The sequence below is a fragment of the Echeneis naucrates genome, chromosome 7 (genome assembly GCF_900963305.1).
Source record: "Echeneis naucrates chromosome 7, fEcheNa1.1, whole genome shotgun sequence".
Lineage (NCBI taxonomy): Eukaryota > Metazoa > Chordata > Actinopteri > Carangiformes > Echeneidae > Echeneis > Echeneis naucrates.
In genome coordinates, this window is record NC_042517.1 from 2,002,248 (window position 1) to 2,028,694 (window position 26,447).

The 26,447-nt window shown below is 45.3% G+C and overlaps 1 protein-coding gene across 1 annotated transcript in view; it reads right to left on the minus strand.

Annotated features, from left to right (window-relative positions):
* The window catches only part of LOC115046719 (nucleolar protein 4-like), a 102,826-nt gene that overhangs the window by 49,978 nt on the left and 26,401 nt on the right, over positions 1-26,447 (minus strand). Inside the window, exon 4 of the mRNA XM_029507276.1 lies at positions 23,448-23,554. Coding sequence (XP_029363136.1) covers positions 23,448-23,554 — 107 coding nt within the window. The remainder of the gene's footprint in view (positions 1-23,447; positions 23,555-26,447) is intronic.

Sequence of the window (26,447 nt, forward strand, 5' to 3'; positions counted from 1 at the left end):
CGAAGAGGATGGAGGGGATGCTGGTCCTGGATCAGGCCTCGTCATCCGTCAGTCTGAAGCAAAAACTGTTGCCCGCTTGATTTATTAGCACAGATGAGTTTACGGTCTCGGTGTCACTTTTCAGGTCTTGAATACAACATGGTGGATTAGAGTTTATTCAGTATTATAATTATTATTAACATTCAAAATGGAACCGGTTTATAATTACAGGGCACTGAATTTAAAGCAGCTAATATACAGAAGTATGGAAACAAAGCGCAGAACTGTGAGTTAACGCTGGTGTAAAAAAACATGGCCGACCTGAGTGGCCAGTTTCCAGAGCTGAGATCTAAAAAGACGTTAATCAGCTCGGAGTCTCTTCGCAGGCCGTTAACTCACCACAGCCGACGAGAACGAATCCACGCTGACGAATGATCAAATGAGACCTTATTTTAATCTGCTCTTAATTCATTTTCAATTACCACCATCACCAGCTCTCGTTACCTCATTTTCAATTACCGTATAATCTTGGCGGTATAATCAGTGGTGAGCCGGCGTGTCTTTGTTGTGGCGCACGGCGGCCGAAGAACAGATCTGGGATTAGAGCCGCAGAAGCTATCTGACGGGTAAATCTGTCTGACTTCACTCTTCATAAAGACTCCTGGAAAATGAGCCGAGGAGTCTCGTTGCTCAGGCGGCGTGCCCTAATGTGGAGATTTTCTGACGTTTTCTTTTTCCTTCCTGCCACATAGTAGAGAAGTCTTTCCTCAGTAGTGTGTGTGAAAGTGTCCATCCATTACCATGCACACACACACACACACACACTGCAGTTTAATCAGGCTGAAACCCTCCTGCACCGATCTGCTGCCTTCATATATTCACCACGGTGTGGATTAATCCTACGCCCAGCACACACAGGCCACCGTCCACCTCCGTGTTCAGCTCCTGTCTCTCACCACATGCAGATACACACACAGACACACACACAGACACACTGGGCGGGTGGATGAGAGAATTTCATGCCAGCGTCTGATTCTTCAGTCAGATTATTCGATATGACACTTACAGATGTTCGAACTGTCAACTGTTTACTCTAACTGCAGTGTTTCTCCTGCCGCCCCCCCCCCCACCGTCAGCCAAACTGAGGAGCTGAAAGTCTCCTCTTCTTCTTTGTATGGTGTGGTGTTTATTAATGGTCTCAGTAATGAGCTGTCCTCATCTGCATACAGATGAACAGCACTGTTCCTGCCTCATAGATTAACACACCAACACAATTCGGAGCAAAGGGACCGACTCAGTAACACACTTTAATCTCTCTCTCTCTGTTTCTAACTCTTTCTCTCTCTTTTTTTTTTAAGAGTCTAAAGAGAATTAATTACGCAGCACACGCAGATGGGCTTTATGTATGCAGAGACACACACTCCTCCAACAGTGCGATGCAGCAACAGTGTCGAGATGAGTGGCTTCAAAGTTCTTTGTTAATTTACTTTGTTAATGAGAGCAGGCTCAATCTGTTTGTCCCGCTGCACGTTGATTCATTCAGACGCTGCAGCGGCTTCACTTTCTAAACTTATAAGCAGCAAAACTGAAGCAGTTTGTGGAACTGATAAGTGATGATGACAACGACCGTGGCGAAGCGTACAAGAAGTGCAAAGCAGTAAAACAGGCCCAAGATGAATAATTAACAGCTGCTTTTTCTGCCATTGTCTATTTTATGTCTTTGGTTTTTTTTTACCAGAGTGAAGGTGACAGGAGAAACAAAGGAGAAGGTTTGTAGAACAGAAGAAGACAACAAGAGGAGGAGAAGGAAGGACAGCTCAGTAGATATAAGTCACCTAGACTCCAACAGACTACGCTAACGGGGCAGACGGTGAAGATGGGAGGAAGAGGAAGACAACAGTGAGGAAACTGAGGAAGAGGAAGAGTAGATGTGGAACAGCAGGAGGAGAAAACTGCCGGAGGACAAGTAAGTAAAGTAGGAGACAAAGATGAGAAGTTGTGCCAAGTGGAGCAGAAGAAGAAGACGAAGAGGGACGAGGCAGAGAAATGAGGGAGGAGGGAGAAGAAGAACAGGAAACAGAAAGAGTGACACAGGACGGATCAAATTCTTCCCTCAGCCGAGCGAAGAGCTGAGTGCAGATTTCAGAAGAGATTCCTCCATCAAACACTGACGAGGTTCACAGGTCTGACTGTAGGTTTTTATGGCAGGAAATATAAAAACCATATTTTTTCAGACTGGCTCCACAAACCTCTTGACAGAAGTCTACGGACGCCAGGATACAGATCGTTGCTCTAAAAGTGGAGCACGACGGGACTGCAAATTACCCTGCACGTGTGTGTGTGTGTGTGTGTGTTTCCAGAGAGCAGAGCAGCCGGATCTGGTCCTATGGCATTGCTAAGCTAATCAGGTTAGCCACCGGACAGACGGAAGGAAGCATCTTTCTCTCTGCGATCATCTCCTCCCTCCATTCACACCCTTCCTCCCCCATCTCCTCATTCCTTTCCTCCTCCTCCATCATCTCTCTCCTTATTTCCTTCTGTTGTTCCCCTCGCTCTCTTCTTCTGCTCCCCCATCAGCTCCCCTGATGGGAGAAAGCAGATTTCTCTCAGGAGTTCCCTCCTCCCTTGTTCCCTCCCTGACAAACATAGCTGGTGACTTGACAAAAGGTCAGAGCAGATACATCACTGTATACCTCTAAACAATCTTCCATGAGCATGAAAACACATCTCCAATAGAGCCGCTGTTATTTTACCAGCTAATTAGACATTTTGTTGGGTTTCTGATCTGCTCCACAGCAACATTGCAAACCTCCAGCTCCCAGCCTCTGAAGTTTCCCCTCTGTAGAGAGTAGTAATCTCTCGCCTTCAGCGCCGGTATCCCCACAGACAGAGCCAACGGAGGGCTGTGAAGACTCTTTATCCGCGCACACTACACAGCAATACGACGTTTTACCCCCCAGAATCCTTTTTAAATAACAAATCAGCCAACCATACAAGGGGAAGCGCTGAAAATCTAACTGTGTTGATTAAATACAGCGCAGGCTTTTCAGATTAACTCAAAACTCAACAGCTCCAGGGCGCATAAAAGTGTATTAGTTTATTGTGGGCCACCAATTACTGATTCTTTTCCACTATCAATTAATCTGTTTTTTGTTTTTTTTTTTTATGAATCACTCAGGAATCAGAACATCAGAAAATAAAACAGCAGCAAATCCTCACATGTGAGAAGAAGATTAAATAAAATAAATTGTGCAATCAGCCAACAACAGGAACTTTTACGTCGTCTCTGGTGTCCGTCCAAAAGATCACAACCTAAGGAGATGGATGGCGTGGGCCGCCGCCATTTTTGAGATATATATGAGTGGGAACGACCTCTGTCGGGACTTTTATTGATACCAGATCTGAATAAAGGCTCTGTGTTTTTTACTGGACTCACAAACTCTCAGTTTGTCCCCCATCAGAGCCGGGTAAAATGAAATTCATTAGGAAAATCAATTAAGGTGGACATTGTTTCCGCACATGAAGGAGATGGGGGGGGTGGTGCGTCTTCCCTCGGCTCAGCCTCTTTGTTCTCTTTGTTTTAAAGGCGGTGGTGGTGCAGAGCCGGACCCTGAAGCCTCCCTGGTTTGTCAAATTGGCATCCTTCCACCCACCTACCACCCTCCCCCAACCCGTCAATCCCCCACAGCCTCCCACCTCCTCATTTATCTGCCTTTATTTCTGCATACCACCCCCCCACCTCCCCCTCCCCCGACTATCCCTTCAACCTGCCAACTTCATCCCCATCTCTCGCTGCCCTTCTCCTCATCATCAGCCTGCCATCTCCTCCTCCCTCAATACTCCTTCGCCATCACCCCTCCTCCCCCATCATCCCCCTCTTTCTCGCCCCCCCCCCACCACCACCACGGTTGCAGATTTTTTTAGCCCCACCCTTCTGGCTTGCTCTCTTCCTGCAGTGCTCTTAGATATTCTTCATCTACAGCCATCAGAAGTAGGAGCTTCTCTCGCTCTCTCTCTCTCCTTTATGTCTTTGCCTCGCTCTCCCTCTCCCCCCATTGTGTTTGTTGGTTTCCATGGAAACTGATCCAGGTTGGCTGTTGCCTATAATGATGGCGATTCGATGAAATTCAGACTCATTAAAACAGATAAAATGAACAAAAGCGGAAGTACCGGCTCCAATCGTCATCATCACACAGATGACTGTAATCTTCAGCAGCTCTCATTACACACATTACAAACATCTGATTCCTACAGTGTGTGTGTGTGTCTGCGTATTCTGCTGCCGAATGAATCTGATGCACAAATCATCAGATCTGTGTCCATCAGGTAGTTTCAGGCGCTGAGTGACCCGTTTGTTTTGACTTCACACTGCGAGAAGTTCTGCAATTTCAAAGGTTTTGAGCCGCTTTGAGACAAAAGCAAACCGAAATCGGGGAGAAGTCGAAAAGATACATGAGGATGCGATGCCAGCGCGTCCTCATGTCTCCACTGACTCCAACAGTTTTTAAACTTTGCTTTGCTTCACGACGTTCAATAGATATAAAAACCAGATGGTTCATGTTGAGACTCAGTAACAGCCACATTCAGATATACAAAAAACAAACAAACAAACAAAAAAAAAAACTAACATGCAAAGTAAAAAGGCTAAAATTATAACCTGAAATTGTCTGAAAGAGTGAAAGAGTTGGAAAACATCGACGAGTGTACGGGAGTATCAGCAAGAGCAATCATAGCAGAAAGTTATGTGTGGGCTGAATATGAGACAGAAGAAAATGAGAAAACAGGGCCGGAGGGACGTTTTCTGTCAAAAAAGTTTATAACTAAGAGAAATGTAACATCAGAGTGTCATCTGAACGCTAACACACACACACACACACAGTGAGGTCAGCTCCAGCATTTTGACACAGAGACATCGTGATGTGACCCAGAGCCGTCGGCCCCTCCCTCCCCCCTCGTGGTTTAAGGTATCACACATATCCGTCCGCATTCACAATGTCCAACCAAACTTCCATGTCTGTGGACTGCAGGCGGAGACTGAAAATCAGTTCACGGTGACCACGACGCTCAGCCGAGGCCGTTTGTGACTCTAAAACTGCGACAGGTTCTTTTCCTGCCATCAGGCTGCAGCAGAAACTCAACCTGTTGAAGACGGACAACAAGCGACGGCAGCCGTGTTTCACAGCACGAGCCAACGCATCATTCCGACCGACACTCGACGGCACTGGAGGAAAATTAGGGCAGTAAGTCGCAGTCAGTCAACGTGACGGGCAGTCAGGATTCAGTCTGAGCTCTGATTGGAACCATCTCTCACAGAGATCGATGAGGCCTGGAGGGAAGAGCAGAGGGTCATTTCTGAAGTGAGAGAGAGAGGCGAAGATATTGATAAGCAGCAACTGGACACACACACACACACACACACTCACGTGCTGCAAGGCTTAACAGGGTGCAGGCCAAGGAGCTCCACTGCAGAATATTGATCGCTGAAAAAAGCAGCAATGAGGAGGAGGTGTGTGTGTGTGTTTTGTCCATGTGTGCATTTGTAGAAAGGGTGTGGGAGGTGTCGGAGGTTGGGGGGGGGCAATGCCATCGAAACATACACAAAAACTCCCCCAATCCTACTGAACGCACCGCCATCAGTGATGTTCAGACAAAGACAACGGTTGGACAGACAGGCAGCTGTGGAGGGTCTGTGAGCTCAGCAGGCTCTGTCAGGTTATAAAAAGCCTCGTACAGTATTCAGAGGAGACGATCAGCAAGAATCGATAAGCTGCCGCTGACCTTCGCTGAGCAGAGACACAGAGCGGCCGGTCACATGACAGCAGGAGTTTTAGAAGCCACCGGCGTCCTGTCACCACTCCGCCGTTCTGATGGATTGACCCAACTCTGCGTTTGTCGGTGGATTAGACAGAGAAGAAGAGCGTGCTGCTCTGCACGCACTCAGAGCTTCACCTCGCCAAACAGTCCGGCCGAGGGGCCTTCTCTGTGAATTCGGGAGCGCCTCTTAAAAACAGGGATCCATAAAATCTGAGCCATGCTTGGATTTAGCAGCTCCGCCGTTCAGCTCTCACGGCCGAGTTACCCAAAGATCACTGAGACGATTATTCAGAGAGGCAGCAGGGAGACGGCTGAAAAGCTAAAAGTCTGTTTGTCAGAAACATCTGTGTTTGATTTATCCACTTTTTACTACAGGTGGCACATTAGGAGACATAATTCCTGCATTAAACATCATTAGGGCCGGGCAATTAATCTATTCCATAACTTTATATTCCATATTTATCAATTTGGAAATGATTCATGTCCCACTTTCTGCGTCTCTTCAAAGTTCATCCCTGTATCCACATCTGGGTTACATTTCTGTGACTTTGTATGTTCAGTCACCAGAGACTGAGTGAGAAGTGACACTCAGCTTCTTCCTGCTGCGATGGGAACACCGCAGAAGAGAAGAACTGAGAACTGTCTGCCTGCTCTGGAAGTAACGAAGAGCAAAAGGACGATCTCCAAATGAAGGTGATCAAGAAAAACAAATAATATATTTGTCAGTGCTGAATACAGGGAGACTAAACTGTTTCAGTCCAACCATCGATTTGTCTCTTTCAATAAATCAATCAATCAATTACTTGTGAATAGAGCAAATCTTTGTCCAATAAACAGCTACATGATTCCAATAAAGACAGCAGGACTGAATGACTCCATCTATTTCAGAATGTTTTCTCTTTTTTTTTTCAAATCTCTTTTTCTCAGATGACGAAACCTCTCACAGTCAGTATTGACCTGTATCCAGGATCCGATCTCTGGTTGACATCAAACAAACAAAGGAAGCTCAGGTAATTTCAGCAGTTAGCGAAGGAGCCAGAATCAGCTGATGAGCGAAGATTAAAGCGTGAAACTAAACAACGAAGTGCAGACTGAAAACTGACGGGCACCACTGCACCGGACTGCTCCTGTGGTTTACACGGATCAGATCAGTGTGTGTGTGTGTGTGTGTGTGTAAGGGAGAGAGAGAGAATTAACACTCCACATACGTCGAGATCGAGGTGTGTAATGCTGAAACTGGGGGGGAGAGAGAGAGAGAGAGAGAGAGGCATAGTATGAATGGAGTGAATGAGGCAGAGATTGAGAGATATCTAGAGAAAGGAGGATCACATTCTCTTCATCTCACAGACAGATCGCGACCTTGTCCTGATATTAGATAAGCACTTAATGTGTGCGTTTGTGTGTGTTTATGTGTGTGTGTGTAGCTCTGACTAAAGGCATCCAAACCATGCATGTGTATTTACACTATCAGTGTGTGTGTGTGCGTGCGTGTGTGTGACTCCAATACATTCTCAGTTCCTGCCAAACAGCTGACTTCAGGTTTCTTCTCCTCAGGTTGTCGTGTGCTGTACAAATTGTCGACGTCTCTGCAGTGACTTGTGTGTTACCGGCTGATAGGAATAAATCTGATTGGCCGAGGCTCCAGGTTTCGCTCCTCATCCTGTCTCTCCCGTTTCCCTCCCCCATCTGCCCCCTCCTGCTCTGCTGTAAACGATGCTGTCGCTGTGTGCGATTCTTGTGTGTTTTTCAAACTACAGACGACGACAACCGAAGTCTGACCATTCAACAGGAATATGGTCGCTTTCAGACAACATGCAGAGACTGATACGACTCCACATAAGGGCGGCCCAGACCCGAGGACGTGCAGTCATAAATACAGTTCTCTCCGTCCTCCTCTTCCTCTTTCTGCTTATTAGTGTGAAACCAAATATCCACTTGAAGCAACCAAAATCTAATTTTACAGGTCAAAGAGAGCATCCGGATGTCAGGGCTCTTTGCTGCTCCACATATATTTATGTGGAGTGGCATATATTCATGATCAGTACGGTCCAATATCATCGGATTGAAGATAAACATCACATCCTCCATTTCTGCTGGAGGCGGCGGCTAACTTTTGTCTGCAGCTGATGAAGCCTGAAGACTTAACTGTGTGTTACATGTGAGTCTAAATTAAAGGCTCCTTCTTCTGAAGTTATCTCTTCACCAAGTTATATTATATATATATATATATATATATAGGTGTTTTGAATCTTGGACACTCTCACTCACACACACACACAAACACTCTCTCGAACCCATACAACAATAATGGTTACGTACTGATCGCACAACCAGGAGGGGGGACGGTACCGGTGGCGACTCCATCACGGAATAAACTTTAAGACGGGAGACTTCATCTTTGATCGAATTAACTCGCTGGACGCGGGCTGTCAGAGCCGGGCTAGTCTCGGCCGCAGCATCGTGTGTTGCTTAGCAACAGGCACCGCTTGTCACACCGATGGCTAAAAGGCACTTGGGGCAGCAGCTGAGAGCTGACTTGTTGGGCATTTTGTAATTCTACGATATCAACCTGCAACCCCGACCCCCCAAAGGTGAACAAGAGTCACTGGAAGAGAGCCAAGCTGTAAGAGCAAGGGGATACATCATTACGACACCAGAGCCGATGGAAGAGCCTACTACTGTCAGTCTGTTTGACCACGGCAACGCCACTGAGGATGAGTTCCTCGCCTTCCAGCTGACCAAACTCAACATTTTTATTCCAGGATGCAGCGTGTGTGTTTGTGTGCGTGAGAGGAAGAGAATGAAGTTGCCTACATTTACTCGTAACTTGGTCATAAGTCTGTGTGGGCACTGCTCTTTCTGTCTTTTCTGTCTTTGTGTACATATATGTGTGTGTGTGTCTCTATCACCAGCATGACTTATCACCATGGAAACTGATCTTTCACAGACCAGACAATGTATAAAAACAGAGTCCGATCCCCAAAGGCTGAGGTCATATCACAAACGGCAGCTGAGAGATTGGTGAGTAACAGAAAATGAAGCCTGATGGTTGCATGAACCAAACACACACTACACACACACAAAAACAACACTAATATGATCAGCTCTAAACAACCATCGCCACGGTCACATGACTTCACCTTCATCACCACTCCACCTCATCGCTGACCTCTTCGACAAAAGTTAACAGCCCTTTGTAGAAACACAACAAGGCTGTAAAGCAGTGAGGACCAGTGAGGAGATTCAAGGTCTGTTTAACTATCTGATGTCCTCATTTAGACACTTATTAGCTACGACGGGGATATTTACTGCGGGGAAATATCTGTAAACGTTTTCTTAACGAGCTTTGTCGAGTCTCGTGTTTCAACACGACGTTCATTGTTTATAAATGGCGGCCCCGTCTGGAGGAAAACAGACCATAAAGTGGGCTTCGTGACAGCAGTGATGCCACAAAGGTTTGGCGGGTTTTGTTTATTTTTGCTGTCAGGTTTGCTCAGAATCACCATGTTAGGATAACTTCACAAAGCTTCCTGTCGGTCAGCTGAAACCTAAAAAAACTGAAAAAGGACAAAAGCATGTCACTTTATAAACCGTCCCATTTCTCCTCATGTCGGGTGTTGGATCATTGTCAGTTCAAACTGAAACCACAACAAAAGGTTTAGCACATGAATTCTAAGAGGGCAGATTCACATTGAAGCTGAACAGTATATTTGAACAAGTAATATTTGACTACTTGTTTGTGTTTTATCTGTCATCTGTTTTCATGACTGTGAACGTATATTCTCCTAATTTTATCATCTTTCACCGCGATGAGCACTGACACAACAATCTACTTCATGCTTGATTATCTTTGACTCCATAAAAGAGAAAAATTAAAGCTCCACAGAGCAAATTGTTTAAATAAAAAAGGCTCTGACATCCTGATTGTGAGGCGTTATTCTGCCTCACTCGTTTTTACTTGAGACATCTTTTCACACACGAGGAGCACAGGCGCCACATGTGCAAATGAAAAATTTTACACAGAATTTTAAAAGTGTAAAATTGTGTAAAACCAATAAGGATTTAAAAAAAAAAAAAAAAAAAAAAAAGTGAGGACATAACAGCCAAGCTGCACACAGTTTTAACACCAAAGGCCTAAAAATACTGAGCAGCCTCTGCTAATCATTGACTCACAAAGTAGGGTGAGGGAGTGGGAGCTGTTGTAAAGTGTTAAATCAACAGTGAGGGTCAAATATAACAAGGTTTCTACAGCGTGTTTCTTCATAAAAGAGGAAGGCGTGCCTGAATGCACCGAGGTCAAAGAAAGGACTTTTTCCTCTGACTTTCTGCAGATTCCACGGAGCGACGTGTGAAGCTCAGCTGCTCCATCGTCACTCGACGAGTCAGTCGCTCACCTGGTCCGACTGGAGATAAGTCAGTCCGTCAGTCAGTCCTTCTCCAACAGCCAGCAGGAGCATGGATGCCGGAGATTAGTCGAGTGTCCAACACTCTGAGGCCCGCTTAATCCAGTCGGTCACAAATCTGCCCCAAGCATGACGATTAACCCCCCCCCTCCCGAAGGAAGCAATCCAAGGGAGCACACATTGTGGATTAGTTCAGGCAAAGGTCACTGCCGGACCAGGCCAGTTTCACCCTGCAGACACATATGTGCGTGTGAGTTTCACCTCGTAACCACAGCAGAGGTCGACATGTGCAGAAACTGAAGCACTGAACGCTGAAGCAAAGGCAGAAAAAGGGCGCTCACATGATCTGGATCTTCTCCAAGCAGAACTGGACCAGAAACAAAAGAGCTTGGACCTCAGCGAGCTTTTACGCTGCTCCTCGATGTGTACCTTTCCAGTGCCGGATTAGGGCCAGTGCTAATGTTGCCATGGTGTGAAGACACAAACAGATTTTGGCTTTTATACCCCCCCCCACCAAAAAAGAAAAAAGAAATACTTATTGTTGAACAGATCCAGCTGAGGCCAACCGCTCAGCCAGAGGGGTGTGAGTTGGTACTGGACTGATAAACTCACTGAATCCCAACCACGTGGCCCGCCTCCCACCGTTGCTGCAACATTAATTTTGTCCATCGTTTATTTTCCAGGCAACAAGCAGCTCTGACGTGCAGACCGGCAATGATCAGCAGTCGGGTCGAGCAGATTGAGTCGTCCATCTTGACTGCAGCCGGGCTCCCTCGTGACCACGGCCCGCTATCAGTTTATGCTATTACAAGTCGGCAATGAGACAGAGATTCGCCTGGAGGAAGACGAGGAGAGGTGGAGGTGGAGAGGGCTTCGGGGAGCAGTAGAGGAGCAGTGGAGGAGGAGGAGCGGGGCGGCGGAGTTCAGCTCCAGCTGTATTATAGAGCCGATTTCTGCAGGGACTCTCTGGTTCCAATGGTTGAGCGCTGAGCACACACAGGAGCGGCGCCGCGAGGCAGCCTTTACACGCCATAGACAGCCGAGGTAATTACACAGAAATACTTCCTGTGTAAGCCACTGCAGGATAACATACACAATACTTCATGATTGACACTTCTATCCCAGGGACCTCATAATATCACACTCCGAGTTTGAGGTAGGAGGCAAATCCGACAGCTTCAGACAGCCTGCAAACCGCTTTCTCCTTCGGCCTCCTAAGGAGCGCCAAAAAAAAAAAAAACACCCGACCTCCAACATAATCCCACCAAAATCAGGATTTAAAGACTGCTGTGATACAAACAGTCCAACTGCATCTGTTTATACTAGAAAACCTCAGAAACCTCGGGAATCGTGGCGTTCTGGATACAAACCTAAACACCAAAATTTAGAGCTGCACCGTGTGAAGTATGAAAATCACAGCGGCGTAAAGGTGAAATGTGTCATGTGCATTGTTGTGTTGTGTCCAGTCTATAGACCACGTTCAATAAATCACCTTTTCCGTGAAAATAAAATGTGAAAACACAATCTCAGTGGTTTTTGTTTTTTGTTTTTTTTTTTAAACTCCACCCATACTTAAGTCCTGAGTCTGTTTATGGCCCCTCTTTGTTCGCAGCCACTCATTTTATTACTTTGTGACACAGCTACAACCATCAGCACAAAACACAGCGCCGTCCTCTGAAACATCTTCGGGCCTGCACTTAAAAACGACTAATATTGACAAAGCACACAATGATTAACTGTGGAACAGCACAGGTATGATTATAATGTGTGACTTTTACTTTTCCCTGCTCCACCAACAGAGCAGCTAAATGGTTTGATCTTCTTTCAAAACTTCAGTTCTGAAACAAATAATAAGAATTCGAACTGTGCAGGAGAAATAAAGAAACCTCGGGCAGTTTTGAGTGTCTTTATCTACAGAAGAAAGAGGAAACCACCAAATATAACATGAATCCTTTAAACGTCACAGGTGACCTGAGCGACAGCGAGCCAGGCCACGTAGGAGGAATTATTCGCTACCGTCAGGAAGGCTCTGGAAATATTCTCTCCTTCAGAGAGCTACCACGACTGTGACGTTCTCCGTGCGGCCGATTCTCTCTGTTTATTATAATAATTGATTTTATTTAATAGCACCCTTTATGGGGGCTCGAGGTCACTTCACATCACAGAGGATCAGCGGTGACACGCACAAAGACTCGGCCTGCCGCATGAATGTGTTTACATTCACGAGTGTTTAGCTTGACCTCTCCTTGTTTTATAGCTGTGCTGTAAAGGCCGGGGATTTACACTCCGCCTCAGGCGACGCAGCTCGACGCCTGAGTTTGTGCACATGACGGGCCGAGCTCGCCAGTTTCACAAAACAAAAACCGGCAGACAGCCCGACATTGGGGTGATAACCACTGGTGTGGAAATGAAGTGTACCCCACTTCTGTGTTTGTAGGCAGAGAGATTTTGATTATTGCATCATTCAACACGTGCTAGACACAGTGATGAAATCCAAAAAATGCAACATTGAATTTATCATAAAACTAAACCTCTGAATTTATTATCATTACCAAGGTTTACAGGAAGAAAATGATAGAATTTAGATATTTGACTCTTCATACATTAATAACTGTAACACACATTCTGTCAACAGTTTAGACATTGTTTGAGGAGCTACTGTCACAATTTCTGATGGATTATGGGAGTGTTTTCATTCATTCATGGTTACCACGCAGCCTTTTTTAGTGAAAAACTAGATTAACTTGTTTACAGCTTTGCTCTGATTCACTCAGATTTTTATGTCACTGTAAACTGATTTTCACGACTTGTTACAATGAAATTATGCTTAAGTTGTCTGTTTCACGCACATGCTGTGCGTTTGTGTACTATTAGCCATGAATCCATTTTCATCCATCTAGCTCCAGGTCATTAAGAGAAATGCCCTCAACATCCCCCGATGAGCAGGATGAGGAATTTCCGATGCACTTTTGTTTCCTGACCTAACAAGAATGTCCAGATGTAAATATAGACCAGTCTTTGTGAAGCAGCACTGCAGCCATTAGTATCTAACGTTGCGTGTTCTACAACAAAACAGCAGCTAAAGAATGAGAGATGATTCTGTTTTAGTTGTTTTGTTGTCCAGATCCAAAGCAAACAATGGAGCCAACATCATGTGTCACAGCCAATCAGGCTGTTTGTATAGTTATTTATTTATAGACAGAAATAAAGGTCAGTTCGATACTTCCAGTGCTGCACACCGTACCTTTATATGAACCGCCTGCATGGAGCTGAGGTGAGCGCTGTCGCTTTGTTGGTGACTCATCTGCAGAGTTTTACATGGCCTTAAAACTGAAAATATCAACTTTTTGTTTGTCTCTAATGGCTTAATCTTCTTCTCTGGTGCTGCGCTCTGTGATGAAAATTATATCGAAGCTTATCAGCACACAGGATGTGAAGTAAATCACCCTCTGTGTGTGTGTTAATATCTACGCACAAAAATGGATGAATTTACTGAAGATATCTCCGAGCTACATGAAGGCAGACAAGAAGTGGTGGTGCTTAGGCTGATATAAAGGTGAGCCTCTCCATCTACTGCTCATTTAACTCCATAATTTTCAATGTGCATCAGCAACTCCTTACTCATGAATGTTCCCCCAACAGAGTCTCCAAAAAGAATCTTACCTCTAATCTCTACACTGATTGTACAGTACGTGGACAATCCACGTTAAAGCCGGCAGAATCTCTGCACACAAACAATGAAATGTCCACCCAAGAAGGCGCAGACATGCTGCTGTTGTAGTCTGACAAAGCCAACACAATAGCCAGCCTCTTTTTTTGTCAACATGGCTCCTCCACCACCTCACACTTACAACAACCAGAGCAGATTGTTTACAAAGCCGGCACGTCGGCCAAAGTTTCTGTTTCTCTGTCAGAGAATAAAACCGGCACTCTGCACAAAACGAAGAATCGGAATCATCAAACCGGAGAACATCAGAACAATCGGGTGTTTTCATGTTGTCAGCATTTTGTGTTTTTCATTTTCCTGACAGATGTGAAATTAGCTCCTCTGACTATTACTGCGATATTTAAATGTCCATGTAGCTGACCAGATAGAGCCGCTCCACACATTTGTCATACTTGCTTCAAATAAGAAACTGCTGAGTAGATTAATTTCAGTTTTAAATGTTCCACATTGTCCAAAAGTAGACATCATTCAATTATAAAACAGCCTGTATTTAAAAAACTAAGCCTTAAAACGACCCGTCAGAACTTCTGCCACTTTGTGATGTCATTTAAAAAAAACACCCTTTTTAGCCACGCCCACCAATCTTTTTTTTTTTTTCATTAGTCAGCCATCAAAATTAATAAAATAAAGATGAATTAAAGAACTGAAACAGAAAAAGGAAATCAAACTGACATGGAAGAAAAGAACAATGCAGAGGTCCATCCAGGGAAAAAAAATGGAGGTGATATTTCCTAGAAACACAGTATGACTTTCCTTCCAGGAAGGACCGGATAAAGGTCAAAGTGTCGAAACCCCGACGTCCAAAATCAGACTCTGAAAACTGCAGGAACTTAAGACATGAAAGTTTGATGATTCCCAGCACGGTGCTCCGTGCCTCAAGCTGATTGATTGACAGAAACTTTATCTACTTTGATTTCTGTCGCAGAAAAGTTTAAGTTTAGGTTCTTTTTACGACTCGTTGCTCGTGCACAGATGTCAAGTCGATTCTAGGAATGTGTGATGGGCAGCTTCTGACAGGAAGTGACGTCGAACAATGAGATGATGCTTCGTTGGCCAAAGGGAGTTAGTGACTGAACCTCAGGACGCCACACAAACAGGAAGTGAGCACATTGACAGAAAGGGAAAAGTCACAAAAAACCCGAGACAACAGACTCCAGAAATAGAGGGAGCGTAACCCGGCAGAAGGGAGGAGGAGGATGAAGGAGGAAAAAGGGGATTAGTGCCCTCCTGCTGATCTCACTGCCAGGTCAGGAGGAGAACCGGAGTTATTTTGGAGCAGAGCTGCGGAGCTAAGACGGCCCGCACACGAGGATTTATCCTGTCCGCTGGCAGACGGCTGAGGGTGGAGACTGTAACACCCTCGGTGCTGGAAGACAGGAACACGACGAGAACACGATAGAAACACGATGAGAACACAATAAAAACACGACGAGAACACAATAAAAACACAACGAGAGCACGATGAGAACATGATAAAAACACAACGAGAGCATGACGAGAACATGATAAAAACACGATGAGAACACAATAAAAACACGATGAGAACACAATAAAAACACGACGAGAACACAATAAAAACACGAGAACAAGATAAAAACACGACGAGCGCATGACGAGAACACAACGAGAACACAACTAGAACACAATAAAAACACAACAAGAGCACGGCGAGAACACGATAAAAACACGAGAGCACGATGAGAACACGATAAAAATATGACAAGAGCACGACTAAACACGATGAGAGCTGACGCGAACACAACAAGAACACGATGAGAGCACAACGAGAACACGACAAAAACACGATGAGAACACAACAAGAACACAATGAGAGCACAACGAGAACACGATGAAAACACGATGAAAACACGATGAGAACATGATGAGAACACGTCGAAAACACGACGAGAACACAACGAGAATACGCCGAAAACACAACGAGAACACGACAAAAACACGATGAGAACACGATGAGAGCACAACGAGAACACGACGAAAACACGACGAGAACACGATGAGAGCACAACAAGAACACGACGAAAACACGATGAGAACATGCCGAGAACGCGATGAGAACATGAGGAGAACACGGTTAAAACGCAATGAGAGCACGATGAGAACACGCCGAGAATGCGATGAGAAGATAACAAAAACATGATAAAAACACAATGAGAGCACGACGAAAACACAATGAGGACGCAATGAGAACACAACAAGACACGATGAGAACCCAACAAGAACACAAGAACAAGACGAGAACACAATTAGAACACAATTAGAAAACAACAAAAACACAATTTTTCATTTGAGCAACACGGTTGATCAAATTAGGGACAAAAGGCACGAAACGCAGTGAGGCGGATCTTCTGGTTTCAAATTTAAGTCTCGTTTCTTCCAACTGAAACTCAAAATCACAAGTTCATCTAGTATTTCACTCAAAATCAATGATAGAAAAGCCTGAAACGCACAAATCCTCACGGCACACAAAGTAAATGTTCAGACGGTTTGAGACCGACTGTTTCTGTTCTAAAACACAGAAAGTAAATGTACCGTTGTGGGGAATGAAAATGTGACTGTCGCATCCTGAGCCTGAAGAAGGCCTTATTCTGCTGGACCTGACTGAAGCGTCTCAGGAAAGTGTCCTCACAAAGAACCATCTCAGACTCGTCAAGCTATCGGAAAACTTCGGTCCGTTCACCAGCAGGAGAAAAAGTTCACACGTCCAAACCTGCCGACTCACGATCAATAGTTCCTGTTCGTCAGACTGACTCACGGCCTCGAAACACTGCCAGGAAAACTGACAGTTATGGAGTGATGTGAGTTTTCAACCGGCAGCCCTGCTGACCAGCTGATGGTTTCCCGGGAGACGCTGCCATGGAAACGCGTGTACAGTGTACAGTGATGCTCCTGATGAAGGGCCCCCCTCCAGAAAGATCTCAGTAGAACATCATCAGAACACACAGAGATCAGATTTATGACTGAATGAACGACAGACACACAAACACACAAACACACTGTCTGCTGTAGAAACCCACTTTCATGGCAACAAACCTTAAAAAAAAGAGGAAAAGGTCACGACTGAAAAATTCAGATTATTATTCCTTCATTTTAGTCCAGAAACGGACACAAGAGATGACAAAAGTTCAGTTAGTTTTTATCACTTTGGTTTAAAATCAACAACTGTATGATCTCACACACACACACACACACATAATGGTCCATTCACTAAGAGCCCACTGTTTCAATGCTTGGCACGCGCCGCTGATTGTTCCTCGGTGTGTGCGCGCTCATTCCGCATCAACACACCCACCAAACAAACACACACACACACACACCACGTTGAGCTGTCCACCTTCCCGCGCACGCGCGCGGGTCAGTGCTCGGCTGTCAGGAGCTCACGCGCCCTCCTGCGGCACGCGGTCATGAATGACAATCACGATCATAACCGTAAATGTCGCAGGACGGAAGCCGGTCGGAGACACACGAACGGCGGCGGCGGCGGCGGCTGCAGGCTGAGCGGAGCGGTGACAACAACACAATTCAACTTACTGACCCGCTCCGGACAGCAAACACACAAACACACAAACACGTGCACGCGCGCGCAAAGTGCGCTGCCGAGTAAGACTAACCGGCGTTTGGCTCCGGCGGTTTTTGATTTTTTTTATTTTTATTTATGTTTTTATGTTTTTTTTTACAGATGTAGTTTGGCATCCATTGTTGATCAGGTGTGTGATCGATAAGCAGGCGGCTCTGCGGAATAAAAATCGAATAAATAAAATCAAAAATCGCCTTCTTACCTTCACTTCTGTCAGATTACAAACATGAATCCTCCTCACGTCTTCTTCTTCTTCTTCTTCTTCTTCTTCTTCTTCAGCTGTTCGTTTGTCCGCCTCCAGCTGCTGTTGTTGTTGTTGTTGTTGTTTTATTTTTGTTATTTTAAATGGACAATATATCCTGCTGGATGTGGGGAGGGACTGAGAGCGCACGGCAGGACCCTCAAGACTGTGGCAACCGGAGGGGGCGGGGCCACGGCGATGACATCACAGAGAGAGCGAGAGAGAGCGAGAGAGAGAGAGAGAGAGAGTAGTTGTACTGTAATGTACTGTAGCTGGACACTGACTGAATCCATTAAAACAATGGAAATCACATTCTTCTTCCTCCTCCTCTTCCTCCTCTTCTTCCTCCTCCATCCTCCTTTGATTTGTGACATCACCCAGAGTTGACTGGATAATTCACAAAACTGAACCCCCCCCCCCCTTCCCTTCTGTGCAGACAGGTAGGAGCAGAGAGAAGACAATCAGACGGGGAATCAAACTGAGGAGTTCACCTGCTCATCGAACCGCTGGGCCACCGCGTCTCCCTCAAAGTTTTAATAAATTCAACACACATAATAGTGTATCATCACGCATATTCAGGGTGAAAAACAACCTGAGGGAGCTTATTTTCAGCTGTCAGGAGCTGTTGTTTATTACAGGGAAGTGAATTAATCAATTCTTTAAAGCAAAGATTGAGCGCTAATTTTCCTAAAGCATGAGCTCCATGTCTGTGAATGCAGTGAAGGAACTTATTAAAGGTATTAAGTCTGGGTTATGTCCAGAAACATATTCAGTGTGGTTACAGTGACCTTGACAGTTGACCTTTCACCACCAAGGTCTGATTAGTTGATCTCCGAGTCCAACTGGACCTTTCTGCTGAACTCCCTGAAGGCGTTTTTAATAAATATTGTGTGTTCGTGGAGGTGACGGAGAGGTGGTGCAGCAGTAAAGACGCATACCGTGTTTTCCAGTCTGGTCAGGTCTGACTTAATCACACACTGAGAATTAAAAAACAAGCCCGTGGCGGCAGGTACGACGCTGCAGATGCTGCTTTAATGTCTCCTGAATGAACACGGAGCCGTCACGCACCAACAGGACGTTTCACTCAGCTCGTTCAGGCCTCGTCCCCTTTCAGAACGCTGACCTTTACACTGGATCAGCAAAGGACTAATGTTTAAATACACACCAACCACCATACATACTCATCAGGTTGCCTGCCTCTGTGTGTGTGTGTGTGTGTGTGTGTGTGAGGCAGAACATCATAGCCACTGGTACATTTCCATGACAAACCTGCCACCTATAGACTGAGAGGGAAACTGCGGCGTAAGAAGCCGGAGCACGGCACAGTGTGTGGGCCGAGAGGAGACTGAACACCGTAACACAACTGGACTACAACTACAACTTTGAGTGTGAAGCTCTAAAGTAGCACAACAAAAGCGCAGATTTTCATTAACATAAATAAATTCGGCAGCAACTGAACAGGCAGAATTAATTCCCCCTTTTTTTTATAGCACTTTCATTCTTATACGTTTCAGAGGTGATGTTTATTTTCAGCCATGACCTGCAGTCTCTCCTGGAAAAGGTGTGACCTTCCTTCCACACAGATACAGAGAACATGAAACCACGTCGGGATCTTTCTCTTCAGCGGCAGAACCGACAACCCCAAAAAGCCAGCATCGTTCAGTGCTGTTGGTTTGTTTTGTTTTGTTCAATTTTCCTCACGCTATCTGACCTCAGGATCTGACCCTCCTCACCGAAGTGTTCCCCACCGATGTCACCGTTGGTCTTCGTTCCCATGGAAACTGTAGTCAGATGAAACTGAAGCGCTTGTCATCAGTGTCCCAACAGTGCTCCTCCATCACAGGATGCAGCGTTAAAGATCAGCTGAGCACGCTCCAAATCTTCACCTGCTGCCTGACAGTCAGTGATCATGTCATCATGGAGTCAGATCCACTGAGTGCTCACATATTACTGTAGTGACGGCGCACTGCTGAGTCCTTGTCAGTGAGGGGCGTCGTTATGTTGATGGCATTGATGGTATCGCTAAGACAAGCTGTAGGGATGTGAATCTTTCTGGCCGTTGTGTTTCTCCAGCAGATGATTGTTGTTTTAACATTAACACCTGTGTGTGTGTAGTAAAGAAGGACAGCTCGTACAGGTTTTCTCTCCTCAAGCTCCAGACGTCTGTCTTCCAGTTGTGCTGAACAAATGTTGTAACGATGAAGTCAACAGTTGGACATCTCTGGATTAAAGCAGACCTGACTGGATTAAAGCGACCCATATGAAGAGTCTGAAACACGACTTAATTTTTTTAAAAAGGTTCTGATTTCCAGGAAAACCTGATTCTGGATCAGCTTTGATGTGGACTAAAGGACTCGGTCACAGTTTCAAGGTTGTTCCAGGAGCCCGGCTTTCATGTAACATTTTGTTCTGCTGTCTTCTCAGCAGTCTTTTAGTAATTATAATAGACCAACCCCCAACCTATCTCCCCTCTGCATACCCCCCCCCCCCCCCCCCCCCAACACACACACACACACACCCCTCCTCCCAAAAATAATGAAATGTCTTTTCTCTGGAGGTAGCTGAAATAATGGGCAGAGAGCGGGAGAGGGGGAGACCATAAATGATAATGAACCACCTCATTCTCCTTTTTTAATTCCTTCTGATTCCCAACCCCGGCCTCCCCCGGCCCCAATACCTCCCCCGGCCCCCCTCCCACTTGCATCCCAACGCAGCCTTCAAATTTTCTCCTCTCTTATTTCCACCCTGGCCGAGCACATCCACCTACTCCCATCCTCATTTTCACTTCTCCTCCTCCTCCACCTCTGACTCTCCATCTTCCTCCCTCCCTCAGACAGACAGCCACCGCCTTGCCATCTCTTCACCCCCTCCCCATCCCCTCCTCCTCCTGAAACACTTCCCCATACCCCCCTGACAGGAAGCATCCTGGGTAATTTCCTCCTCTTATTGAATTGGTACGGGGAGCGGATGGAGGGAAAGATAAAGGGATGGGCAGATGAACGGTTGGGGATGAGTGCTAATGGAGCCGCTGTACGATTCACATGCTCCTCTTTTCTTCTTCTGTCATTTGACTCATTTTCTCTTCTGGGTTCAAAGCAGAGATGACCCTCTCTCTCTCTCTCTGTCTCTCCCATGTGCTGTCATGCTCGCTCACCGGCTCTTACTCTCTTGCAAAAATAAGCCAGACAAAAGACTCCAACCTTTTTTTTTTTTTTTTTTTTTTTTACAGAATGCTATTCAACTATGTGCTATTTCTGTGTGTGTGCTGCTCGGCGCCTAACACCATAATCAGCACACAAACACACATACACACAACTAAAACGTCATCTTTCATACAAGCCTGGATTCTGTCAGTCCGGTCTGACCAATAAAGATCACATACAAGTTCTGTGGAGGGGGTGTTGGGGGACGGGGGGGGGGGGGCACGGACATCCAAAAGAAATCTGCAGCAGCAGACGACTCATGACATGAGTTTTTCAGAGGAGCTGGACGGAGGAGAAACTATCAGAAGAGAAAGGCCGGTCATGATGACGATTGAAACTCATTCTCTTGATATTGTTTCACGGTTGGTCGTGTTTTTATTCTTCCGTGTATTCTGTATTGTATTTCATAACGACCTTTTTGTGTTATTTGTGTTTTTCAGGTAATCATTTACGTCATGTGACACTCGGGTACGCTGCTCATGTTATTTTTCCTTATTGTGTCTCTTCTTGTGTATCATGAATTGAAGCGATTGCACAGATTGCATCCATTTCCTGATTTGCCCACTCGCCCACTTTTGGGCCAAACAGTTTGGCCCCTCTCAACCACAGCCGCCCACACAAGTGCATTATGGGTGTATATTTATGACATTCAAATTGACCTTTAGCTGAAAATCCAAATGAGTCTTAATTAATTAATGAGCTGGGATTTTTATTATTGATCAAGCTGCCAATTATCTGTTTGATTGGTTGATAAATTGTCTGTAAAATGGCAGACAAAAGCATCTGTCACTTTAAAGTTATATATTTACTATGGCAGAAGGAAAAAAGTGACCTATGGTGGCTGAAGAGGGACAAATCCACTTGGAAATGATTCATCAATAATCTGTTTCAGCTCTTCTGATATTTTTTTATGTTTTTATGATTTTAATCTCTTCTTGATTGACGACCACACGATAGTTCAGCCTGAACAGAGAGATGTTGGATATTGGCATGGCACTGCTCCTGGGAGCTTAGTATTGATAACGATCAATCAATCTGTCAAACACCGATACGCTCCGCTCATCGTTCACCGGCGTTCCTCCTGAGGACAGACGTCAGCTAACTTCAGCTCCGCAAACGCACAATTATCAGGAGTTAAAGGGTCAAACCGCAAGAAGAAGAAAAGTTTGAACGACCTCAGCGTAAACAATGGAGAGAAAGAGCACAGAAAAAAAAATGTCAAGAGGAAATATATATTGCGTGGGTTTGTTGTTTTTTTTTTTTTTTTGTATAGATTTGCTGGATCCAAACACGAGGACGATAATAAGAATCACGTCTGGACATTGGTATGAGCTAATTAGAGCCGCTCTGACACCAAGTCACCACACACACACTGCTACAACTGCTGCAAAATAACTGGAGTCAGAGGTTGTTGTAGGTGTGAGTGCTCATCCTCATGAGTGTGTATCCGTGTGTGTCTGTGTGTCACTGTGTGTAGATGGGTGTATGTGTGAGGGAGAGAGGGGGCGAAGTGATGGAGCTGGGTGGGGGAGTATTGAACTGTATGTGTGTTTCTCAGATATGCAGCCTGTGTGTGTGGTTGTGTGTGCGGTTGTGTGTGTGTGTGTGTGTGTGTGTGTGTCTAGATAACGGGTGGGGGAACAGAGGGCTGAGCTCGTTCCAATTAAGCTGGGCCTCAGAGCATCGAGTTAATTAGCTGAGGAGAGAGAGAGACACACACTGAAGTGCCAATTTGCCCTGGAATGTCAATATATCTGCCTGTCTGTCCAAGACGCACACACACAGACGCACACACACACAGGGAATATGAGTGACAGCAAGGGTGTGATAGTCACAGGGGTACAGGGTGGTGGTGCTGTGGGAACAATATGGAATATACCAATCACCACCCCCACACAGACTCACACACAAACGCGAACATGCACGCATATCGCACACAAACACACAAAAGGACCTCCTCCAGGCTGCACATGACTGAACCATGTGAGGCTGAAGAAGCTGCTGATCCACCTCACCACCACTCAAGTAACAAGTTTCACACATAGTTTCTGTTTCTGTGTAAATCGCGACGTCAGAAAATGTGTCAGAGACCCAGACCGGTTGGAAAAGTCAGACTGTGTTGAAGTCTATGGGAATATGGCCAAACAGTGGGAAACATTTTCCTGATGAGTTTAGGGCCATTTCAAGTCTTCAACACAACACGGTCACATTTATAAGAAAACAGACCATCAGGATGGAGCAGGATGGAGCACAGAGCAGGCCAGATCCATCCTTCACTCCTCCTGAACTCCGCCTTCTCCTCCAAAGATGGCTTCCTCCATTTCCACAAAAACCAAGATGGCTGACAGACAAACCCGCAGCTCGAAAACCGGCAAAGAAAAGAAATCTGCTCTCTTTCTGCCATTCAGCAGACAGTAAATCCAAAAAGCCCCCCAGAGCTCATGTCACACAGAGTCTCCAGCTGGTTAACGGCAGCTTCACGTACCTTGTTGTTGCTCATGCACTGCAGCTTCAGCTGTTTCATGTAGGTGGTGGTGAGGGGCATGTTGTAGTCTATCACCTCCGACGCCAGAGACCTCGGCTGGTCGTTCTCTGCGGAGAAAGAGGGGAGATTTTTAGGTGTAAATCACAAAGAAAGGCAGACAGCTGAGCTTCACACTGACAAATATAGACTCAGGTGTGAGTCTGTCATCTCGATATTTTCCACCCGTTGTTAAATTATTGTGTCAGTGTCTTTTTCTACCCTCTGAAGACTAAAGAGGTGCATTGTCCTTATTTTGAAGTTTGAAGTAACTTTTTGCTGTTGCTGATTATTTTAGGCACACAGTCTTGTCCTCACTTGTCTGCCTTGATAATAACAGTCATGGTGACATTTGCGTACTTACAATAATAGGGACAATGAAATTTAACATTCATTAACCAACAGTAAAGGGTATGAAACTAATGTGTTGAGTACAATAGCACATTTTTATTGCTTCTTGGAAGCAATGGGGTTTTGCATAGTAATTAAAGCAGCCGACTTTCATTATCTTAAAACCACAATATAGAATACAGAATAAGCAATGCTTGGAAATCCAACTAAGTATGATTCATATACAGATGTACAGTGGAAGGAGACAACACACACAATTACCAAGACATCCGTTTGATTTTTGCATAAATTGAGTTTATTTGGATTTCAGTTGTGTTCTCAGCTCGGAGGCAGATCTATGATTTGGTATTCTGTAGTTGCCGTCGCTGAACGCATTTGTTCAAACATTGATGAACCAATCCGAGAAAAACAGAGATGAACAAAGCTCTAAGTAGCTGGAACAATCAGAAATTTTAGCAATTAGTATTTCATTCTATGTTAAATCGTTTATATCTAATAAATAATAAATTCTGCAGTTTCTGCAGAACTGTATTCAAGAAGAAAATATTTCACGTCAGTGTCCGTCATGATCTGATGTTACTTCAGTTGGGGGCTGAACCTAAAGGGATGGATTCTGCAGACATTAATCGTGATTCTCCAAGATAAAAATTACAGTGTAAGGACATGTAAAGATCCAAACCAACAGACTGATATATTTAAAGGTGCCCTTGATGGCATTCAGGGCCATCTTAAAACACTGAAGAGACGCTCACTGCAGTTTGGACCATTTCACTCAAACATTCCTGATCCCAAGTGAACAAAATCTGCTCGACAACACAACCTTAAAAACCGGCATGGAGCTGAATCAGCAGCAGTGAGTCTCTCCCGAGGTCATCTGTTTGGGGTGCCGTGTCACAGAGCCGACACTAGAGGACCCCGTTGAGCTGGAGGTGGAGCCACACAAAGGGGAGGCAGAGCGACTGAACCCCGAACCACAAACAAAAGATTTCCATGAATAAATAAATAAAAACACACGATCTGCTGCTCCCCTTCATGTCTGCTGTCAGCAGTCTATCTGCCGACCTCATAAAGGACGTGTCTAACGTCTGAAGAGTCCACATGAGGACGGAGCCTGAGATCAATATGGCTTAGCAGAATAGACAAAACTGTCATATTGATTGGTGATTGATAGTCTTGTACAAGGACATGAGAAAGTGACAGTGTGTGTGTGTCCTCCAGAGAACTGACTCCTTGATAACTGACCATATGACCAAAGCCATCATGTGAACCCCTGCACGGTCCAGACCCGGATCCTTCTGAACCAGATTTTCTTTTGTCTGTGGGGGGGCAAAGTTTAGAGCAAGAAGTCCAGGTCTAGATCTGAGACCTGATTCAGGTCTCAAACTACTTCGTCCTGGTGTTTTAGCTCTGATAAACTAAACTAAAACAGTGGAAGAAGAAGAAATCATTTTAAAATAGGAACAGCAAAAGAAGAAACATGTTTAAATACAAAACAGCAGAGGAGACGAGTTTATGACCAAAACACTAGAAGAAGAGACGGACCGTAATTACTTCAGTGTCTTTTTGGAATCGACCAATCAAAACCAGCTCCGGGATTCTGGATCCGTCACAGATCTTTGGTCCGTTTTATTCATCTGATATTCAGCTGATGTTTATGGTTTAATTCAAGATTCAGTTTCACAAAGTTGTCTCAACAGGCTACTTAGAGAAAAGAAAAGTCTGTGCACACACACACACACACACACACGCAGTCGGCCTGCTGCCCGTGTCAATTAAACATGGCCTGGTCCACACTGATTAATAGCATTTAATAATTCACAGCTGAACTTTAGTGGGAGTCACTTCAACATCGCCATAAAAGAGCTGAGGTTGTGTGTGCACGTAAATGTGTGTGTGTGTGTTGTGGAGAGGCTGAACCCCCACAGGGTAACAAGGCAATTAGTTGCTCCCTCTCTGAATGGCATCCAGTCATGACCCCCCCCCCCAACAAACACACACACACAGACAGAGTTCAAGTATCACTGATGTTGCCATTACTATCTGTGTGCTTGTGTGTGTTTGAATCTTTTCTCTTTATTATTCTTGTCTCTTGCAGTCAGTGGGCACTTCCTGTTTGTGTTCACGTTGTGTTGTAAAATAATATGAGTTCCACAACTCCACGTGAAGTGAGATGATCTGGTGTCGCCCTCCATCATCAGTGCTTCCTTAGTTTTGTGTGTGGAAATGTCTTTTTCTTTGTCAGTTCTCTGTGTCGTTGTTCAGTATAGCCAGCAGCAGTGATCCCCTCTCCCTCTCTGCCCCGGCTCGGTGGAAAATGAGCTTGTTTCCTGGGCCATTTTCTTTGTTAAAAGCCATTAATTAGGCTAATTGAGGAGAGAGACAGGACACTCCAATGACTCCCCTGTTTAATGAGCGACAAGGAGAATTAACGGGGGGGGGGGGGCGCATAGGGAGGAAAGGAGGGAGCGAGGGGTGGACGAAGGGTATAGGGATGGGTGGAGGAGGGGAAGGCAGAGATGGGACAAGAGGCCCGGAGCAGAAAAGAAGAGGGGGATGATGACGAGGAAGAGCTGGAAGCTGGATGTGGGGCTGCGTGGGCAGGATGCTCAGAGG